The sequence below is a fragment of the Protopterus annectens genome, chromosome 3.part1, assembly GCF_019279795.1.
Source record: "Protopterus annectens isolate FY-2018-M chromosome 3.part1, PAN1.0, whole genome shotgun sequence".
Lineage (NCBI taxonomy): Eukaryota > Metazoa > Chordata > Ceratodontiformes > Protopteridae > Protopterus > Protopterus annectens.
The window spans coordinates 677,530,838-677,554,445 of NC_056732.1; the positions used below are offsets into that span (position 1 = coordinate 677,530,838).

Below are 23,608 nucleotides of genomic sequence, written 5' to 3' on the forward strand. Positions count from 1 at the left end.
TATTTTTCAGTAAAGAACTCATTAAGATAGACTCTTTAAGAAATTCAAACTTGGTGTGAAGTATCGGCCTCATTATAACTGTTCAATGTACCGATACAAACACATATCCCCAAAATACAGGTGCACCTTCTTTGGTCCTTGTTATTGGGAGAAAAATCATTACGTCAAATTGGAAATGTAAAAAATCCCATTATTTGCATATTTTTTATTATTAGCAAAACTTGCATGCAATAGGGAGTTGCAAACGATTTCAGAAAGAACTACTAAGATGACACATAAGAAATTAACTTGGCTAAAGCTTGAAAAATTACTAGATAAAATGTAATCACAACAATGGCATTATATCTGTTATGGACACTATAAATAGTTATTGTTTCATGTTATGATGTTCTTAAGACATATATTGTGTATATTTATATATCATATTTCTTGTATTATTTTATTTCATGAAAAATCAATAAAAAAGTATTGAAAAAGAATTGGATTATCTTTTTTTCATAACAGGCTGCACCCTGCTAAGGCCTAAAAATCAGTACTTTGTGAGTAGCATGTTACACACTGGTTAACAAATTCAAATACTCAGACTGATGAATAAATACATTTCAAACTTCAGATTAAATCTTAAAACTTTAAAAATGAAGTCAGTCAGCAGTGGAATTAGTGTCTCATAAAATTAATATGGCCATTTTCACCTCAGATACCACCATCTATTACTTACCTCACAGGTCCAAGACCAAGAACTGTTAACTCATCCAAGAGTGATTAAAGAAAGCTTAGAATAATTCACATGCAAACTAATTTAGTCAAACTCCCAGGGGCGGCTCGTGCTATAGGACTGCAGGACTGCAGCCCCCCCGTACTGCAGCCCCCACCTGTACAATAAACTTTGAAAAATAAAATTAAAAAAAAAAAAATTCACGGACTCCACGCATGCGTGCATGGTTCCTGAGAACTCCATGCATGCATGCGTGCTCATTCCAGAGCTCCAGACTGCTCTGTTAGGCAGTCCGGATAGAAAAGGCAGGAAACTCTGCCCTTCCAGCCCAGAGGTCTGTGCAGTAATGACCGCACAGACCGAAAGATCACCGGACTGCATCGCTGGCAGGAAAGAGGCTCCAGCCTGCTACTCTCGTCGGACTAGCCATCTCTCGCGGGAGACCCATGCGCATGGTGGTGGGTAGAGAATAAGGCTTGAACCCTGTACCTTGAGCCCAGGTGGCAGGAGCCTGAATTCCCTACCCACCACCATTTGTAAAAACATTGCAGATTTTTCCCTCATACTTGTTCTATTCCTCATAAAATCTGTGGTTTCTGTACTTGTGTCCTTGCAAAGCTGGTAGTGCATTGGTGCAGTGGTAGCATTGTTGCCTGACAGCTACAGGTTCTCTGGTTTGATTCTTGGCTGGGGTGCCTTACCTTTTCTGTGGAGTCTGTATGCCCTCCCTGTGTTTGTTTCCTCTAGTGTCCTCCCACCTTACAAAGACATGTGTCTTATCTGGAGTGTTTCTCCCTGGGCCTCTGCTAAAAATTGGTTTTTGTTCCAATTCAGACTTTCCTGGTTAATAGATGTTAAAAATGACACACATTTGAATATCAGACTTCATATTCTTCAGAACGTGCATGGTAACGCAAAAGCTTTTATTCTAGCAATTTTCTAAGTGTATAAGATGGATATTTGAAATGTGTCCCTATTTTTGAGATTGTATTCCCCCATTATTGGCTTCATCCAGATTTTTTGTGCTAAGGTTGAGAGCTATGGTAAGAACTGAATTCACTGAATATGTTTGGGGGCTATATTCCCCCATTACTGGCTTTGTCCGGGTGTTTTTTGCTAAGAGATTGAGAGCTATTGTAAGAACTGAATTCACTGAATGTTTGGGGGCTATATTCACCCATTATTGGCTTTGTTCAGGTGTTTTGTGCTAAGAGGTTGACAGCTGTGCTATGGTGTGAACTGAATTCACTAAATTGTAGCCATTTAAGTTTCCGTCTTCCTCTTTCACAAAACAGCTGATTTGGCATAGTGGTATGTTGCTCTGACTGTTTTGCACAGGGTCCTGGGTTTAAGGCTTGGCAGTGAAATGTATGGTGGTAACACAGCATTTTATTCTATCAACTTTCCAACATTATACAATCAATGTTTAAAATGCGTCCCTGGTTTTTGGGCTTTTGTCCCCCCCACAATAAACTTTGGCTTTTTCCAGATTTCCTTGTGCTGCAAAGTTCAGAGATACAGCTGAGTGAGTAGATTTTACAAGAAGCTGAGAGCTGCAGGGGAGCAAAAGTTTAGTGCTGCTTATGCTGAGTCTGCTTGCCTTGTTAATAGCACAACAGGTAGTATACTTGCTTTTGATGCAGAAGGCTGTGGGTTCTACTCCCACAGTAGATAGATGCATTGCTGATACTGTACTTTGCAAAGGTGGCGGATGCTGCACTCCTTTTTGGCAAAGATACCTAGTAACTATGAACCTGTTATTGTTTGCTATCCATTCCCTATTGCAATATTGCTAGCTTTTCATTTTTTTAGTGTAAGATAGGCAATTTATTCCTCAAGGGTAACGGGCACTTTATTTGTAGATGAAACAAAGAAATACAAAGTTGTTTGCTAGTAGCAGCCTCTTCATTAGTTACAGATCTCTTTAACATGGAATTATTTAGATGACTTTTACTTCAGAGATTGTGCTTATGTACTGATACCGATGGACTCTAGATGTTTGAGTAGACTTTTATGATGGAAATGTTCTGAATTGGGCAGTTTTGTCATTACTGGTGCATGCATTTTGTTTCATTGTTTACTGGAAAATTTTCAAAACAAATTTAAAACACCCTCTAAAACTGTACTGTATTGTACAAGGAATATAATTTAATACAATCAGGAAGGTGTATGAAAGAGCATGTGTATGTTTCGTGTGCAAGGGGCCTGTGATTTGAAAACAGTCCAAACCCAAAGCTAATCTGCCACTGGCAAAATGTATTTTCTTTGAATGTGGGTTTCAATGCTGTTTCAGTGAATGTGAGTTTTCAAGGGCAGAGAAGTTTTAATGCTAAGTCTGTTTTCATTGTGAGACTGCATTGCTTTGTTTAGCAGATATGATATCTATTAGCATTTGCAATGAAAAATGCAAAATAAAACTTTCAAATGAAGTCCAAATCATCGCAGAAGTAAAGCAGTATGCACGTTAGTGTTTATGGTTTTTGTTTTTCGGCTTTTCCCGGTTAGTGTTTATGGTAAATGGGGTGAAATAGCCAAGTAATGGTTCATTGGAATAGCTGTAAGGGGGGAAGCTGCATTCAACCATGATTTTGTGACGGGGGGAAAGAGCAGCAATCTCAGACAGCCCCGGCTGAACTATACCTCTCAACTGTCCAGATTTTTGCAGAATGAAGAGATTTTTGCTTCTTATTTTTGGTTTGTTCCGCATAAAATTTGTGGTTTTCTGTCAAATCATTTAGGAATGAAGTCACTAAATAATGACAGACACTGAGTTTCAGACTTCATAACCTTCAGAAAAATGCATGCTAAAGCAAGACCTGTTATTCTATCAACTGTCTCAGTTTATACAAGAGCAATTTTTAGTACTGTTTATAAGTTCCCCCAATATATTTGGCCTTGTCCAGATTTCCTGCATTAACAGGTTGAGAGGTACGTACAAATAAATTGCTTTACAGAATTAGGCACATCCAAACCTCTCAACTGTACTCTATTTTGGCTCAAAATATTGCTCTTCCCCTAATAATCTCTCCGCAAAATGGCAATTTTGGAAGAAAACATGGAGGGTTTACAATTAATAAATAACTGTAATAATCAGTTATAGATTGCTTTTATTTCCGAAATGCATGTAGATTCTTTTATTTTGCAGCTGCTCAAATTAGCAGTACTAATATTAAAAAGTGTCCCTTCTTTGCAGGCTCTCAGCTGTATTGTGTGGCTATTTTATATTTTTGAATTACATTTTTGGTCCATTTTTCATAAAATTGTGTTTTTTTGGCAAATTAGAGGCAAATCATTAAAGACTGAAGTTAGAAAATAATGACAGACATTTCAGTTTCAGATTTCATACCCTTCAGAAAATTCATACTAATGCAAGACCTACTATTCTATTATCTTTCTAAGTTTATAAGAGCAATATTTAAAAATTGCCCTTATTTTTGGGCCTTTTTCCCACTTCTATGTATGGCTTTGTCCAGATTTCTTGCTCTGAGGTCGAGAGGTATGACAAATGTGTCAGGGCCATCGCAGTCAGCCAGAGACATTTCAAATTGTGACATACTTGTTGCACCCTACTCCCCTATGTAGTGACTCTGGATGTGTCCAAGCAAGGAAAGGAACAGTATGCAGTGTAAATGTGCAGACTATCCCCCCATCCAAGATAGACACAAGTACTACAATGGCTTTTCATCTGTCCTTGATTTTGCAGAATGTTCTGGTTTCTGTCATATTTTTATACTGTTGATTTATGCTTATTATTCAGAAAGTGCCTGTTGCTCTGTGTTTAAGTAGCAATGCTTTAATAACCATGTGGTAAGGTTGTCTGAGATTGTAAAATGCAAGTAAGTTTTAATAAGCATACTGTTAACGAATTGCCAACATTGAAAGCCTTTCTGTTGTTGCCATGCAGAGAATACTTACATAACTAGATAACATATAAGCCTTGGGTATTGAAATGCATATGACAGTATTTGTAATAAAGGACAGGATTACATTATTTTAAGAGCCCATTATAGGCTTTACCTGCAAACTAAACAGAATGCCAATCTAACATGTGTGGTCCATATCCTGTGCAGTAAATCCTTTAAGCAAAGTATGTTGAGCTTGTTTCCCGTTTGCTTTTCATTTTTTACTTTGATCATGTTTTCCCCATGAAACAAGTAGATAGTTGTTGTCAGGCACCAGGTCTTTTTTGGATAAGAAACATTTTTACAAGTGGGAGTATCACAGAGATTGCTACTTTCAGCATGTTACTTGGCACTTTAATAAAGCTGAATATAAATTATAATTAGAACCACAGGGCAAGGTGAAGTGGTTTGAGTTGAGTGCTGCTTGTTTTTTTATACTTGATTTTAACTGGCATTCCAGTAATGTATTTAAAAAGTAATTTATTTTTTCATGCCTCACAACCTTTTTGTTTCCATCTAGATATCAAGTAAGCTGTCATGCAGCCAATGGATTGAAATATTTTTTTTCTTTTACACTTTCCTTTTTTCTTGATTGGACTCTCATAATGATAGTTTGGCACCCAGGGCAGCGTATTTAATTAAAGTTACAGTTTTTGTGGTTTTGATCATAGCCAATCCCCTTTATAGTTGTCCACACCCATTCCTATTGACCCCACCCATTCCGCTGTCTCCTGCATCCCCTCTGATATGAAGTCACCAGCCGCCACTGCAAACTCCCCTTACCTTATAGTGTGCCAGGGGCACAAGAATATGTAGCTATTTTTTTATTAACTAAAACACTGACTCAAATAATGTGATACAATTTGAGAAATGTTTGTGTGTGTGTGTGTGTGTGTGTGTGTGTGTGTGTGTGTGTGTGTGTGTGTGTGTGTGTGTGTAGATTGTAATTTGCAGAAAAAGATAAAAAGGGCCTCATACTCAGCCAGGCTTTGCTTCATTTCACCCTCTGATTTTTGTAGTTGTTTCACCAGTTCAGCTAAATAGCTAGTTAAAACAACTTCTACTTTTCCAGTCTTTTATTATTTCAGTTTTTATATTCCTTCAGTGTTTCACTTATTTTAACACATTAAATTTATTTTTTCCTCTAAATTTCTAGAAGTCATTTTGTGTACCAAAGCTGAATTTAACTGCTTTTTGCTGAATATCTGTGGGATTCTTCCCAGCCAGAGTTTTATTTTTTCTCTTTCAGGTTGATTTTCTCTCAGGTACTCCAGAAATCCTCTTTGCTAGAGTAATTACTAACCAGGGACTGATGTTTACTCATACTGACAGTTTTGGGAGCCCTTTTTTTCAGTTTCTGCTTTCACACAGGGAGAAATGAACTCAGTCTGTTGATCGGTGTGCAGCCATCTTGGAAGTCTGCCCTCTTCATCCTTATTGTATCCATTAGCCCATATCACTCAGATTTCCCCATCCCTTTCCTCAGTGACACCTCCTTACATAGCTCATGGTTCATCACTTGCTCTACATTCTGCCTCCATCTCTTGCTAGACAAGACCACCAACTCATTACTCCCTCTACACTATCTCAGTACCATATTAGGTCCCCGATTCCAAAGGTTCTCTGCTTCCCACACCTTTAATTTCATGTGTTAAAGCAGCACAATTGTCTGCATCCATCCTTCATAACCTCCCATTATCCTTTACCTCTAAAATGTATGTAGTCCATCTACAACAAAAACACTGGCCCTAAAGGTCAGCACTACTCTGTATGCCTGCATTGCCCCTTCTACCCTCTATCAACAACCCCATCCCCACCTCTCTACATTCCATCCTACTGGCTGTTATATCCTATGCAGGATATAACCCACACTTAGCTTAGGCTACTGCAGCAGGGATCTATTCAAACATCTACTGGTACGGTACTTTTACTTACACAACTGTACTTTCTTATGCTACTTGTTTTGTAGATGTGCAACAAATCTGTCAATATAAGATCAGAAGATGCTCTGATGGCTAGGCACAGACTGCCATAGACGTCTGAGTAAAGAGATAGGGCTTTGAGACAGTCTGCATAGGATTTTTTTACTCTCTGTGGTCTCTGAAGCTGTTGCAAGTGCTGGTTGGGTACATGCTGAAGGGTGCATTGTACTCAATGATGGGTTTGATGACAACACTGCACAGCAGAACAATCACCTCCTTGGACCTGGATACCCCTATTTAAAACATGTGCAATACAGAGTAATTTTCTTACCACAGAAAACACATGGTAGTCAAAGGTCAGGTTACTGTCAGCATGCATTCCCAGATCCCTGACCACTAGTCTACTTTTAGGGATGTATTATCAATGTGGTAATTTCCAGGGGGGGTGTCTTTCCAAAGGGTACTATTAAGCATTTTGTCACATAGGGCTTTGAGACTGCCTGCATAGCAGTTGTTTACTCTCCGTGGTCTCTCATGCTGTCACAAGTGCCTGGTCGGGTACATGCTGAAAGGTGCATTGTACTCACTGACTGGTGTAATGAGAGCAGAGTGCAGCAGAACAATGACCTCCTTGGGACCTGGATGCCATACCCTTACAAGTTGTGCAATATACAGTAATTTTTGTACCACAGTAGACATGTGGTGGTCAAAGGTCAGGGTACTGTCAGCAAGCGTTCCCAAATCCCTGACCACTTATCTACTTTTAGGGATGTATTATTACTGCGGTAATTTACAGGGATAGTCATCTTTCCAAAAGATACTGTTATGTATTTTTTCAATTTTAGTTTAAGTTCATAGCTCTGGCAGCAGTTGTTTGTCTGCATCAGGCATTCTTAAAACCAATGACTGAATTTTAGAACCACAACTTGGGTGAGGGGTTGCTGCCCTGGGTACAAGCTGTTTTGAGGCATGATTAGCAGTTGCCAATTGGGCATGATTGCAAAGCCATGTGATACTGAGGAGTTTTAAATTAATTCTGATCCTGCATTACCTGTAGTAAGGCATTTTATGATTGTAGCAAGGGACTTGCTACAGCTATAATGACAATAAAGTTTAATTTTACTTGTTGTTTTTTGTCCCTCAACTTTAGGTTGACACAGGAGCTAGTATGGGGAACTGCCCAAGGTGTCAGAGAACCTAGACACAGCTCACACACATTTATTTACTTGGCAGTATCTGTGGGCCATGCTGTATGTAACACAAGCTAATGGTGATATATTTACCATAATAACACCTCCGAAGCAAAGGTTCTAGTAGAAGTAACATCTGTTATTACTTCTGAACAATGCATCAAAAGCAAACATACAATAAAATAGAACGGGATTATAACTTGTCACTATCACATACCATAGGATAGCACTTATTAAAGAATCAAGCCTATGTTATAAAAATGACACTAAATGATTAATGCGGACATGTAAAATAAATTAAAATATTCCGTTAGTTGATGTTTGCCCACTGGATTTCATTATTAGGTATTACATAACAGATAATAGCATTCATCTAACATTCTAGACTATCTGGTTGAATGTGCTTTGCAATGATTTTCTTTTTTTTAAATTGTTTACTAGCTTATTAGTGTGACGCAATTAGTGTCATCTGCAAGTTGTATAACTGTCCATAACTGGCAAACTTTCAACACTATTTTGCTACATGGCACATTCTCAGGCTATCACCTACTATCTTCCTCTGCCACCCCATACATGCACTTACCTATGTTTATCTAAATGTAAAGATATATATATATATATATATATATATATATATATGTGTGTGTGTGTGTGTGTGTGTGTGTGTGTGTGTGTATATATGTATGCATATAAAGTCCACCAAAGGCAGGCACACAGAACTCAACCCCCCTTGATTAGGCTTTAGTGGAAACAGAGAATGATCTTATATTGACAGATGGCAGTTCTTAGGAAACAGCATGGTCTCCTTTATCACTGCTATGATGGCATCAGCCTTACACCTAAAATGACATTCATTATCCAAATATGTAATTAATCTGGTGGGAATGAATTGGTGTAACTGAGAAAGTTAGCAACTCATGCAATTCACCACCCTGATAAAAGCATTTATTTTGCATTTTCTTGAAATGATAGCATGACAGCTTTTAAAAAAGTCAGGGATGCAGGGAAGCCAGATGCCATTATTCAGTTTAAGTTTGTTATAAAATGTAAATCACCAGTAAGGTAAAACAAACCAACAAATATGTTATAAACCTGCTTAGAAATGTTGCACTGCATGTGAATGCATAGGTGCTAATGTTTTAGCAGATTAGAATAACCACTGATTTTAATGATAAACATTTCAGCAGTACTTTGCTCTGACTCACTATATAGATATGTATTTTAATTAATATTTATTTATTTGAAAGATTGTTAAATAAGAGTTCTATGAGAATGGCAAACCACAAATAATGCTTTTTCTGACCAAGGTTCCCTGTAGGATTAACACAGTGCGATTAGTACAGCTGATGTTAATGAGTAACTCTGGCCAAACTATAGCAGTTCTGTAAAATTTCAGGAAATACTTCAAAATAGATTCCCAGATATTCCAAGGCTACCATTCACACCTTCCTAATATCCCCACCTTATCCTGTACCTTCAGGAGGGTCACACCAGCCAATCCCAGAGTACATTTGTGCATACCTATCCTCTCTCTTTCAGGAAATACTTCAAAATAGATTCCCAGATATTCCAAGGCTACCATTCACACCTTCCTAATATCCCCACCTTATCCTGTACCTTCAGGAGGGTCACACCAGCCACTCCCAGAGTACATTTGTGCATACTCATTCTCTCTCTCTCTCTCTCTCTCTCTCAATACTGTCTGGGTATCTTCGATTTTATTTAATCTTACTATCGATGCACATGACACAGTTATTTTCAAAATGCTTATTAACTATAATCATATCTGTTTTACTGCCCTGTCTGTTCTCATGTTTTGTTGCAATAAGCTATGTTTTTCCATCTGCCACAATCTTTGTACCTGTATTTTTGTACATTTGATTCTATTGTACCTCATATTATTACTATTAGTAGTAGTATTTTTGTACATTTGATTCTATTGTACCTCATATTATTACTATTACTAGTAGTATTTTTGTACATTTGATTCTATTGTACCTCATATTATTACTATTAGTAGTAGTATTTTTGTACATTTGATTCTATTGTACCTCGTATTATTACTATTAGTAGTAGTATTTTTGTACATTTGATTCTATTGTACCTCATATTATTATTATTACTATTAGTAGTAGTATTTTTGTACATTTGATTCTATTGTACCTCGTATTATTATTACTATTAGTAGTAGTATTTTTGTACATTTGATTCTATTGTACCTCGTATTATTACTATTAGTAGTAGTATTTTTGTACATTTGATTCTATTGTACCTCGTATTATTACTATTACTAGTAGTATTTTTGTACATTTGATTCTATTGTACCTCATATTATTACTATTAGTAGTAGTATTTTTGTACATTTGATTCTATTGTACCTCGTATTATTACTATTAGTAGTATTTTTGAACATTTGATTCTATTGCACCTCATATTATTACTATTAGTAGTATTTTTGAACATTTGATTCTATTGCACCTCATATTATTACTATTAGTAGTATTTTTGTACATTTGATTCTATTGTACCTCGTATTATTACTATTAGTAGTAGTATTTTTGTACATTTGATTCTATTGTACCTCGTATTATTACTATTAGTAGTATTTTTGTACATTTGATTCTATTGCACCTCGTATTATTACTATTAGTAGTATTTTTGTACATTTGATTCTATTGCACCTCGTATTATTACTATTAGTAGTAGTATTCTACATTTGATTCTATTGTACCTCGTATTATTACTATTAGTAGTATTTTTGTATTTGGATGTAACTAATTTGTATTTGGAGCTTTTCTCCCCGGGCCTCTGCTGAAAATGGACATATATCCAGTCAGACTTTCCCAGTCAACAAATGTAAAATAAGATAAATAAATAATTTAGTTCCTGTAGGATACCAGCATGGGGAATGGCATCAAGGTATGTCACGTGAACCACAAAGTCACTGTCTACAGCCTTGGTAACCATTTTGAAGAAGATTACCAGATTGAATAGACAAGAATTACCCTTCGCATAGCCAAACTGTTGAATAAACTCTTAAGGTTCTTGATATCAGTACTAGAGAAGATGAAATTAAACATCAAATCTTCTGAATCATCATAGACTTCAAAAAGACTTTTATTATAAAAGACAGAAAATACTGCAAAACATTTTGAGTCGTAGGCACCACTGTAAATATTTGTAATCTTTAACTTTCATTTAGAAAAAAACTGATTATACACGTTCAATTAATTTGATGTTTAATTTACAAATTAATTTCATCTTTTATGATTAATACCATCTGGCAATAAAGAACAACTAATAAAAATATTTAAAAAGTCCTGATATCATAATTTATGAGGTCAGTTATGATGCATATTGTGGTTTTACAGATGAGTCTTCTAGGTCTGATAGGTCTATAATTGCCCACGTCAGTTATAAGGTCACCCTTACCTTACCAAGTGACAACAAAATTTGCATGATGGGTGGTGAGGAGCATCACTGATGCTCACGTACAACCATCAACAAATGACACTGCTTGTTGTCTAGTAACATGTATCATATGTGTTGTATATTGGTAATGTCAACCATCAGCTGCACATGTAAAACCATCAACAAATTACACTGCTTGTTGTCTAGCAACATGTATCATATGTCTTGTATATTGGTAATGACAACCATCAGCTGCACATGTAAAACCATCAACAAATTACACTGCTTGTTGTCTAGTAACATGTATCATATGTCTTGTATATTAGTAATGTCTACCATCAGCTGCACATGTACAACCATCAACAAATGACACTGCTTGTTGTCTAGCAACATGTATCATATGTCATGTATATTGGTAATGTCAACCATCAGCTGCACATGTACAGCCATCAACAAATGACACTGCTTGTTGTCTAGCAACATGTATCATATGTCTTGTATATTGGTAATGTCAACCATCAGCTGCACATGTACAGCCATCAACAAATGACACTGCTTGTTGTCTAGTAACATGTATCATATGTGTTGTATATTGGTAATGTCAACCATCAGCTGCATATGTACAACCATCAACAAATGACACTGCTTGTTGTCTAGTAACATGCATCATATGTCATGTATATTGGCAATGTCAACCATCAGCTGCACATGTACAACCATCAACAAATGACACTGCTTGTTGTCTAGCAACGATGAAGTCCAACAGGTATTATACTCATGCATAGTGGCAATGTCTACCATCAGCTGCACATACGTGTTGAGCTCTGTTCTGTGACAGTATGCATATGTGAAGCTTATATTCGTAGTCAAAATTCTGATTTGACTCACTTTGTTCATTGCAGTGGGTAGAGATCTGGGATGTATGTTTGATTGTTTCTCAAATTTACAGACCACATTATACATATGAGCCATTCCCCTGGAGCGGGTTTCCCCTAACATTGTTAGTATGAATTCTTCTGCTATATACTGTGCTGTTTACAAGGACAGGAAATAGACAAGCCATGGGTTCAATTCCAACGAGCCCTGCCTTTTATTCAATTATTATGCTGCAAAAAGAAGAACTTCCCTGAACTGTCTTCCCCAAAACAGTCAGTATAGCGCTCTTTTGTGGCACACCATGCTGAAAGACTATTTAGAAGACTAGGAGAAAATCAAATCATGAATTCAATTCCACTGAGGCCTGTTTTTATTTATTTTTTTTATTATCAGTCTGCTAACAGAACCATCCCCCTGAAGTGTCTTTTCCTGAATATTTCACTCTAGCCCAGCTCAAATTCACCTTGTTATGGAGATAAGTGTGTAATATAATTGGAGACAGTTTATGGATCAGATCCCCTCAGCGGTTTCATTTTCGTTTTAACAACATTCATGTTATAACACAGGCATACTCACTAAAACATTATACTGTTTGGCCAAGTAGGATTGTACATCATCTGACTTTATTGTATCCTGTATGTCCTGTCTGAGATTTGCATAAATCTACATTTAAGCATTGTCCAATCCCATTCTTCACTGTGTTTTCTGCCCCTTCTTTGGTTAACACCTCGGTTTGCAGTCTTTTCTGTCCATTTCTGCTGACCTACTAACTCAATGCTCCACCATTGGCCATCATTGACCGTTTACCTTTCATAGGACATTTCTCTGCATATACATTGCCTTATGTTACAATAATATATCAGCAGCATAGCTTGGCTGTCTGTGCACGAGGATTTACAATGACTGCCATATGTGCTCTTGTATCTACGATGCTTACTGCAGCCGTTCATACTTTTATCTGGTTGCAATGCACCTGGTACTGCAGACATAACAGAAGCTTGTCATCATGAAAACAGCCCTGGTCACAAGCACATACTACAAGTATCAAGGCTCGTTGAACAAATTATGTAAACGATGACTTGGCTGCAATACTGGATACAACATTCCAAGTTCCCCAGCAATCCCTTCAGGTACATTTTCTTTTATGGCTGATATTCAGATACTGTAGCATATAGATCTAGTCTCTAGGTCAAGGTCAACCAGTTTATTATTCTGCCATCCTATTTTTTCCAGGTCCTATAGTTTCTTATTATGTAATTGCATCTCTGTTTTCAGAGCAGACTTGTTTTCCTTTTGGTTTTGGATTCTTTCTTTTTGTTTTCCCACTTCATGTTGCTGGTGTCCAACTGTCTTTGTTGTTCTATATCCTCAGCTACTTTCACTGACTTTTGGAACAATTTTCACTCTTGTTTCTCTTGTGGAGCAGTTTTACACACCTCCATCTCATTCTTACCCTATTCTTGTTCCCTGTCCTTCTTTATAATTTCACTTTTGGCACCAAGAACCACTTTTTTTCTTTAAATTAACCTTTTGGGCAAAGCTGCATGCCTAAGCAGCGAATTTGCATCAGTTTGTTAATATTCCCGTGTTACTTTGTGATTTTAAACAGGACGGAATTCTTACCTGTAGCAATCGGTAGATATCCCAATGACTGGGAAAAATTCTGGGTAGTGCTCATTGTGGAAAGGGGGAAAGACTACATGGAAAGAGAGTGACCGGGAATTATTTATTATTATTAGATTATGAAAGGTCCACGTGTCTGATTTGCAATGGGCCCAACTTGCTCACTGCAAAAGGCCTACATGCTTTAGAAATCAACTAAGATCATTGCAAACTGGGCCAAGGAGGCTAAATAAGTATTATAAAAAATTTATAGAATGAAATCAACTATACATTCTTTTAAGGTTTTATAATTTCTTTTAATTACAGAGGTGGTAAGACATGTTTTGGAAAAGCTTGATATGCTTTTCTAGGGAAGGGGTTAGGGTTACGCAGACGGGATCATGATCATTAGAGTCATTAAATGGACAACACTGGTTAAGTGTTATAGAGGACTTGTACAGGACCATGACCCCTACACCCGATCTTATTCCAGGCCTGGAGCTCTGCATGCAGAGGTATCCTGTGGGAAAAAAGTAATAAAAGTGGTGTTTACATCTGTAGTATTGTCCTTAAGGCACAACTTGGTGACTAATACAGTATCAGTGCTGTTTATGCACAGAATGGAGTCAAGTTGTTGTACTTTTTGATGCTACCAGCATTTAACAGAGAGATTCTAAAGGTGGGAGATCAAAATAGTGGGGACTGTTGATCAGTGGAGAAGGGACATGGCTTTGTGTGATATTGCTAGCAAGTAGAAGAAACACAATTAAGTAGAGGTGGTAGAGGTAGTTTCCTCTGTTTAGCTGCAGGAACTAATTTTAGGATGTGGGATGATTTGTTTACAGGCAATCAATTTGGAACTAAAGTGGTATGCTTTACAGAAAACATAACAGGGTTCGAAGTTTGTGCTAGAAGGTATGAGAATGGTAAGGTTGCAGCAGACTTCTTCTGAGTTAAAATATGAATTTTCAACGTAGCCTAACAAAACGAGAGGAAAAAAGTATATATGAATCAGTTGTTGGGGGCTTGGCTTGAAAGGCTTTTATGGTAAAGAAGATTTTGTCAGGTACTGATGTTAGCACGCTAGTAATGACTTATGATTGGTTGGTTAAAATTAGAGGAAAAATAAGTCAGTGAAGGATTGAAAAGTATTATGTATGAAGGAAATACAGTAGAGTAGGCTGGAATGGGGCTAGGGTTCATGACCAAAGCAAAGCCAAGTGCAGCAAGATAAAGTGAACTGGGGACCCTCCACAAATAATTCCAGCAAAACAACAAATCAGGAAAATGTTATCGGATAGTTATTTCTAACAGATTCTAACAGATGATTAACAACTAAACAGTTTCATCTAGGCCAAATAATTCAGGCAGGAGGAACATGGGAATAAACCACCCAATACGGTCTGTGTCAGACCAGCAAATAGAAAATCACTAAATTCAAAATTTCAAAAAACAGAAAAGTACAGTTGTGTACCTACCATAAATGTAGATGTTTGAGTGTATTCACTGTTGCAGTCATTACACTTGGGTTATCCTAATGGCAGGCTACCCGCAGTTGGCCTGAATTCCAAAGTCCTGGTCCGGCATCGGTTGCTGTCGCCTCTTCCCTGACGTCAGTGCACCAGGGGTATAAAAGATGCAGCTGACACCATTTTCTTCAGTTTTTCTTGCCCCAGATGTCAGGTGTCCCCAAAAGGGTAGGCTAAAAATTTGCAAATAAAAATGCATGCACTAACATAAACATTACCTTCCTCTACAAGCAAATACACCACATAGGTTGTATAAAATAGAGAAGTACAGATAAGTCCCAGCAATGAAAGGGGGAAAGGGGGATGGTGGGAGGATATCCTGGACTGCAACAGTGAATACACTCGAACATCTACATTTATGGTAAGTACACAACTGTACTAAGTTCATCGTGTTTCACTGTTGCAGTCATTACACTTGGGTTGAATCCTAAAGCTGAGGTAGGGCGGCTGGGTCTAAATAGGATTAGAAGTGGCTATGAGGCCCTGCAGAACTGCAGTGGCAAAGCCTGCTCTGGATTTAGAGTAAAGATGTAAGTGATAGTGCTTGGTAAAAGTGTGCACTGATCTCCAAGTTGCAGCCTCCAAAATTTCCTTGGTTGGTACTCCTCTGAGAAAGGCTGCTGATGTGGCTGCTGCCCTGGTAGAATGTGGCCTAATATTCTTAGGCACTGATTTGCCATGCTGTGCACAGCAGAAACGAATGCAGTGTCCTATCCATTTCGAAATAGTCTGCTTTGAAATAGCCTTTCCTTGTGATCCTGCAGCGTATGCCACAAAAGGTTGCTCAGTTTTTCTGAAAGCTTTTGTTTTGTCCAAGTAGAAGCGTAGCTGCCTGCGTATGTCCAAAGAATGCAGAAGTCTCTCCCCTTTATTCTGAGGATTTGGATAAAAGGTTGGTAAATGAATGGTTTGGTTAAGAGCCACACTGGATACTACCTTTGGCATAAATGTTGGCTTTGTCCTTAGAGAAACCCTGTCCAGATGAAAAATGATTAAAGGTTCCACTGCCATTAATGCCTGTAACTCTGACACTCTTCTTGCTGAAGTTATTGCTAGGAGCAGAGCAGTTTTCCATGATAAGAATTTTATCTCAGCTGTATTGGCGGGCTCAAAAGGAGGCAGTGTGAGCTTTTCCAAGACAAAGTTGAGGTCCCATGTTGGTATAGGTGCTCTCCTTGGGGGTCTTATGTTTTGTGCCCCTCTGAGGTACTGTCTTAGCAGTGGATGAGAGAAAATAGGAGGTTCTGTATTGTAATGAGCTGAAATGGCAGAGGCATGGATTTTAATTGATGAGAAGGTTTATAGGTTTATAGGTTTATACTAGGCTATCTGCCTGAGGGCATTTACAAGCCTAGCCCATAGTTTTGTGGCTTACGCCACCCCTTTAGTATGGGGAACTATACCCATTATTTTGCTGTGCCTCTGTCGAGCAGTGACACTGAGGTAATCCCTGGGGTATATCTGCGATCTCCCATCCATTGGTCAAGATTTCTCTTGAACAAGGCCAGCGAGGTGCTCTGCCTCACATATACCGGGATTTTGTTCCACAGCATAGGGGGTCTTTGGGTGATGAATCTATCCCTCCAGCACGTCCTATTAATAGCCGTGTTGAGGTTTAAGTCTCCCACCCTTGTGGCTCTGACGGATCTAGATTTTGAGGTGAAGCATATTCATCAAATCTGGGTATGACATGGCCTTGTATGTCAGGCACAGGTCACCTCTGAGCAAACTGAATAGAGCTGAAGTTCTTTCAGTCGGGCAGCATAGGACAGATTTTGAGACCCTTTATCCTTTTGGTGAGGAACTTTTGTGGCCTCCAGCTGCTGCAAATGTCGGGTCAGATACATTCAATGGGGCATTGTACTCAATCATTGGTCTGATGAGTGATGAGTATAGGGAAACTATGACCTCCCTTGATCTAGATGTGAATCCCTTCATGATAAGGTGGGCAATGTAGAAGGTCTTCCTAACTACTTTAGCTAGATGGGTGTCGAATGACAGGCTACTGTCAACCTGGGTCCCCAGGTCCCTAATAACTTCTTCTGTGCTCAGTGGATTGCCACCTATATGGTAGCTAGGGGTAACCTTGTTTTTCCCGAAGGGTATGACTATGCATTTTTTGGCATTTAACTTTAGGCCATGGCTCTGGCACCAGTTATCCGTTTCTGTGAGACCCTTCTATAGGATATCTGCGTCAGATGTGTTTTCAACTACGGTGCCCAGTTTGCAGTCATCTGCAAACTTTGTCAGCGATAACCCTCCTGTGTTTGCTTGTACTTCGGAAAAGTAGATGCCAAACAAGAGTGGGCCCAGGACTGAGCCCTGTGGGACACCACTTGTGACAGGCTTTGAGTCTGACATGGCGCCAGCAACTCTGACCCTGTGGGTTCTGTCACTCAGCCAGTTTGCAACCCATCTTGTGATGTATGGGTTAACATTTAAGCTGATGAGATTTTCAATGATACCCGAGTGGGGTATTGTATCGAAGGCTTTCGCCAGATCGCTAGTGTCCTCTCCTGCTCAGCTGATGAACCTGGGAATATTGAGGCAATGTTACAATTGCCTCATGTACACAGACAACCCTCTCCTCCCACAAAACACAAATACATGCGAGAGATGCAACTATACGGCCAAACCGGAGGCTGAGTTTTCTCAACATAGGAATGGCAAGACCAGACAGGAGGAGAAGGTTACCACACACACTATAGACCCAGTCTCACATAGTACCATCACAACCTCAAATCATACACATAAACACAAAAAGACATACTCGGAGGCTCTGATCAAAAATCTACCAAAACAGCAGAGGCCACCAAAGCAGACACCCAAACAACTACCTTTGTCCAGCATCTCAGTTAAGTATGGTAAAATCTGAGGAATATTTGGAACAAGCGGTTCAAGTCCTTGTGCCTGGATCCAAGCACAGAATCTCTTCCATTTTTCTGCATAAGATTTCCTGGTGCTGGGCCTCCTGGCTTCCAAAACTACATCCATAACTGCTTTAGAGAGAGGTGTGTTCTGAGTGGCTATATTATTCGCCATGCAGCCAGATTTAAGGTTCTGAGTTGGCTGTGCAGGATCTGATTGTTTTGTTGGGTCAGCAGATGAAGAATTTGAGGTAAAGTCCAGGCTGTCCCTTGAGACAAGCTCTTTAGGATTGGGTACCAGTGCTGGCGTGGCCAGTCTGGGGCAATCAGAATCATTTTTGGCTTCTCTTGTCTGACTTTTAGGAGTACCTTGGAGAGTAGAGGCAGTGGTGGATAGGCATAAACTGTTAGGGTTTTCCAGCTGAATGATAGAGCATCCACCTTCCATGCTTGTGAGTGATAAGTCCTTGTGCAGAATCTCTGTAGTTGGCAGTTGTGAGTGGAGGCAAATAGATCTATGTCTGGGCATCCCCATTTCTTTGTTATCATGCTGAAGACTTGTGGATCTAGTTTCCACTTTTGAGGGTCCATGAGGTTTCTGATTAATTCGTCTGCCAGAGTATTTTTTTTCCTGGCAGGAATTGTGCCTGCAGATGTACTTGATAGGCCAGTGCTGTGTTCCACAAAGCCATGGCTTGTCTGCAGAAGGGGTAGGAATGTGTGCCCCCTTGCTTGTTTATGTACCACATGACTGTAGTATTGTCCATCTTTAGTAATAGTTGTCCTGGATGTAGTAGATCCGTGAAGGCTGTCAGGGCATTCTGTACAGCTAGCATCTCTTTTTGATTGATATGAAGATGCATTTGGTCTGTGGTCCACGTGCCCTGTATAGACTTTTTCCGCCATGTGTGCTCCCCAGGCATAATCCGATGCATCTGTTGTTAGTGTCTGCCTGGCTGTGGGTAAAGTGAAAGGCTGCCCCTTGTTTTGGTGACAAGCCAGTGCCCACCATCGAAACTCTTGTTGCAGGCAGGGAATGAGAGTAATTATTGTTTCCAGGCTGTGGCAATGTTGAGTCCAAACACTTTTTAGATACCATTGTTGCTTCCTCATATGCAGTCTTGCATATGGAATTAGCAGGATGCAGGATGCCATGAAGCCCAAAGCCTGCAGAATTTTTCTTGCAGGTAGCTGGGTCTTTGTTGCCATCATTTGAAAGTAATGAGTCAGCTGTCTTTGTTTGTCTGGCGTGAGATAAGCCATCTGGGCAGTTGTATTTAAGCTTGCACCCAGGAATATTATATCTTGAGAGGGCACTGTTTTGATTTATTTTTGTTTACTGTGTACCCTAGGCAAATTGGTAATCTTTTTACAAACACCAGATACTTTAGTAGAATGTCCTTGCTCTCTGCTTGAATAAGGTAGTCGTCCAAATAGGGATATATTTGAATTCCACTTTGTCTGCAAAATGCAATTACTGGTGCCAGGCATTTTGTGAAAACCCTGGGCACAGTAGATAAGCCAAAGGGCAGTGCAGAGAATTGGTAATGCATTGAGCCAGCTATGAATCGGAGGTATCTTCTGCAAGATTGTCTGATTGGGACATGCAGGTATGCCTCTTTGAGGTCCAAAGCAACTAGCCAAGCCTTCTTGCCCAGCATGGGTAGAAGTTGCTGCAGTGTCAACATTTTGAATTTTGGAACATCCAGAAAAGTATTTAGAGTAGACAGGTCCAGTATTGGTCTCCAAGCTTTGTCCTTTCTGGGTACCAAGAAAAGTCTTGAGTAAAATCCTTGTCCCTGCTCTTGCTGTGGTACTTTTTGAATAGCCCTCATGTCCATGAGAGCAGAAATTTGTTTTTGCGCCTCTGCCCATTGACTGTGTGGCAGGTCTGGCATACCTTTTGGCCTTGGTAGGGTGTGAAAGTGGAACCTGTAACCCTGGGAAACAATATTCAGTACCCATTTGTCCTTGGTGATCATGTGCCAATTTTGAGAGAAAAGTGCTACTTTTCCCTCTAAGGGTGCTGCCAAAAGGTAAGTGCTTGGCATTGGTAGAGGAAAGTCATTGGGACCGTTTCCTATAAGGTTGTGATTAGTCTTCTCTGCCTTTGGGAGCTGAAGCACCCCATTGTTTAGGTCTGTATGAGCCTTGGGGCTGAGATCTGCCTCTTGGGCGTCTGTATCTGCCTCTTTGTGGCCTGTCTGACACTGGAAAGGACCAATTTTTAGAAGGCCAGTTCCTGCTAAATCTGGGTGGTTGAACCTGTAAGAAATCCTTTACTGTCTGCATTGATTTTGCTTTATCCTCCATTTTCTTTAACACCTCTTCTGCCTTAACACCAAACAAAGTATCATGCTGTAATGGAGCATTCAACAATTTTGCTTTAACATGATCAGGTAAACTTTGTTCTTTTAACCAAGCATGCCTTCGAATGACAGAACCTGTAACTGCGGCTCTGCAAGAAGCCTCTAATGAATCAAAACCACATTGCAAAGTATGCTTTCCCACTTGTTCAGCTGCATGCAATAATTACTGCATTTCCTTATTTTCAGGACATTCTGAGCTTGGAAGCATTTTCTGTTTTAGCAAAGACATTAGGTATTGTTGATATTTAAGCAAGTGAAACTGGCAGTTTAAAGCCCTTACAGCTAAAGTAGCAGAGGTGCAAACTTTTTCCCCCATCTGTCCATTGCTGTAGAATCCCTATCAGAGGGAACATGGATTTTTGCAGTGGAAGCCTTGACCCCTTTGGGACCCTGTGAAATAATTTCTGGGTCAGCAGCAGGGTTTTTATAAAGACATTTATGAGAATCTGGGACCCTGTAGTACCTATTTGGCTTAACTGGTGCAGGAGGTAAAGAATCAGGAGACAAACTGGATTCAGAAGAAACATCATCAACAATATCTAGTTCAGGGGGAATAGCAAGGGGCCTGTGCTGAGGCAGTAAAAGAAAGTCTCTGAGCCTTTTCTTGGATTCTGAATAATCCTGGCTCTCCCAATGGAAATGCTCCCTCATGGTGTGCAGGGTTTCTGGCTGAAGGGTTAGATTCTTCAGCGTCAGAGTCCTCATAGGGAGAAAGAGAATATCCCTGTTCTGAAGAGGAATCAGAGGAAATAGAAACCTGGTCAGAGTAATTATAGTCAGTATCTTGCCTAGGCCTTTTATCAGGAGGGGGATGGGAACCCCTGATCAGAATAATTAGGTCCTCGGCCATTTTAAGCATCTGTTTCTTTGGCATGGATGACTGTCCAGGAGAATGCTATACTTGTTTCTTTGTCTTTAAAGGTGTTTTAGACTTTGCCTTGGCTGAAGAAGTAGTCTTGATAGTAAGCTGTGTAGGTCTGAAAACACCCTCAGAATCCGATGCCTGCTCAGCGGCTCCGGACCCATCTGAGGGAATAGTTTCCGTAGGCCCAATACCTTGAGTTTCCATAGGCCTAGTTGTCTCCACATGAGAGCTGGAGGTGGCCTGTGGCTCTGAGGTAGCGGGTGTTAGGGGCTGTGAAAGCACCTCACTGAGAACTGGCGACTGGCCTAGAAGAGGCTTCGTCGTCGGTTGTTCCGATGGCATTATATAGTTAAACCTTCGGCCAAAGTAATGTAAAGCAAAATCGAACCAACGCTTAATAGTGCGTTGGTTGAATCTAGCGCAAAACCGACAACTAGCAACGTTGTGGTCAGGACCTAGGCAAGGAATACAGTAAGAATGAAAATCCTTATGAGGTATTTGCTTCCCACAAGAAATACAATTGTTAACGTTTACTGACATCGGTCTGGAGCAAGAAAAAGTTTCCCCAACGGGGTACTTAGCTTTATTGAAGACTTCGGATCTGAAATTCAATTTCAAAAATCTCGGCCGACTGGTACTTGCGAACTGCTTTTGCTTCGGGCACCGCGTGGCAAGAAAGACTGGGGAAAATGGTGTCGGCTGCATCTTTTATACCCCTGGCACACTGACGTCAGGTAAAAGGCAACAGCAACTGACGCCGGACCAGGACTTTGGAATTCAGGCCGACTGCGGGTAGCCTGCCAGCAGGATAACCCAAGTGTAACGACTGCAACAGTGAAACACGATGAACATTGTGTTTTCAATATCATCCTAGCACAGTAGATCAAAAATGATTCTAAATAAATGTCAGTATGCTGTGAACTACAACTGTAAGAAATACACAAAATTCTAATAAAGACACAGCAACATGGAGCTAAAATATTCTGCCTTAACAGTTTATACAAATATTATAAATGGTGACAGGCCTTTCTTAATGCTTGCTTAACATTTTACACAGCAGACCTATTTATGGTGTTAAGAACAATGCAGGTAAACATACTATAATATAAAGTAGCATTTCATTTTAAAAAGCTACAAATAAACTGCACCTTTCAGGCTTGGGTTTGTTTCTCAGATTTCAAACTGTGACTTTGAGAAATTACTTTAATGAAGCAAAAGTTTCTTTATCTATAAAATTGGAAAAGACCTCTAACAGGTCATACTTTGTTAATAAAACATACCGGAGAAACAAACTACCAGACTCTCATGGAAGACTGCCTGATCACAATGTGTTTTCCTTGGGGTACATGAAAATAAAAAAAGGGACATTACCTACCTAACCAACAAAACAGCCTATTTTAAGAGGTGGCTACTTTATGCAGAAAAGGAACAGATGGTCAAAAATGTCACTCAGTTCAGGAAAGGAGTTTAAACATAATGGGATGCACATCTACAGTAGCAGAACAAGAATGCTAAATCAGAGAGAGAAGTGCTTATGCTTAAGAAGATTCACTGCAGACAAGAAAGAGACTGATCACTTACGATCATAAAAGGTCAGTGGAGACATTTGGAATAGGAAAACACAGACAGAGAGAGAGAGATGTACTCTATCCCCTCACCAAACAAGGGTGAAGTGCATAGTTCTGAATTATTCTGGCACATTTTCATATCATATTGATAACTTTCAAAATAATGAACTCACTTCATAAACCGGCTCTCACTTACCAACAGAAACACAGGTTTCATAGTTCTGTACCATCACATCCCTGTACAGCTCCTTATCTTGTTTCCTTAACATTTCCCATTCCTCTTCTGAGAAAGTAACAGTGACATCTTCAAAGGTTTCTGGTACCTGAAAGGACAAAAAAATCTCTTCAATGTTTATTATATTCAACATATAATGTGCAGTCTTTCAGAAGCAGATACAGCACTATTTTTAATTTCTTAATTTATTGGGTAAGGGGTCCTTTCAGCCACAAGCTTGGTAGAGAAAAAAGATAAAGTTATAGATATGGTGATGTAGCAAATCTGGCTTGTGGACAATTAAATTAACATCAGTCTGTAGAACCATATATGCAACTGAGAACTATTGGAGAAGGACAAAAAAAAAAAAACAAATATATATATATATATATATATATATATATATATATATATAGATAGATAGATAGATATATATATATATATATATATATATATACATACACACACATACAGGCATATATATATATATATATATATATATGTATGTGTATATATATATATATAGATATATATATATATATATATATATATATATATATATATATATAGATATATAT

At 39.0% G+C, this 23,608-nt stretch overlaps 1 protein-coding gene across 1 annotated transcript in view; it reads right to left on the reverse strand.

Annotated features, from left to right (window-relative positions):
• LOC122797710 overlaps positions 1-23,608 on the reverse strand; it is a 297,965-nt gene that overhangs the window by 2,308 nt on the left and 272,049 nt on the right. The window contains exon 10 of the mRNA XM_044066244.1: positions 23,013-23,139. Within this exon, the coding sequence (XP_043922179.1) occupies positions 23,013-23,139 (127 nt within the window). The remainder of the gene's footprint in view (positions 1-23,012; positions 23,140-23,608) is intronic.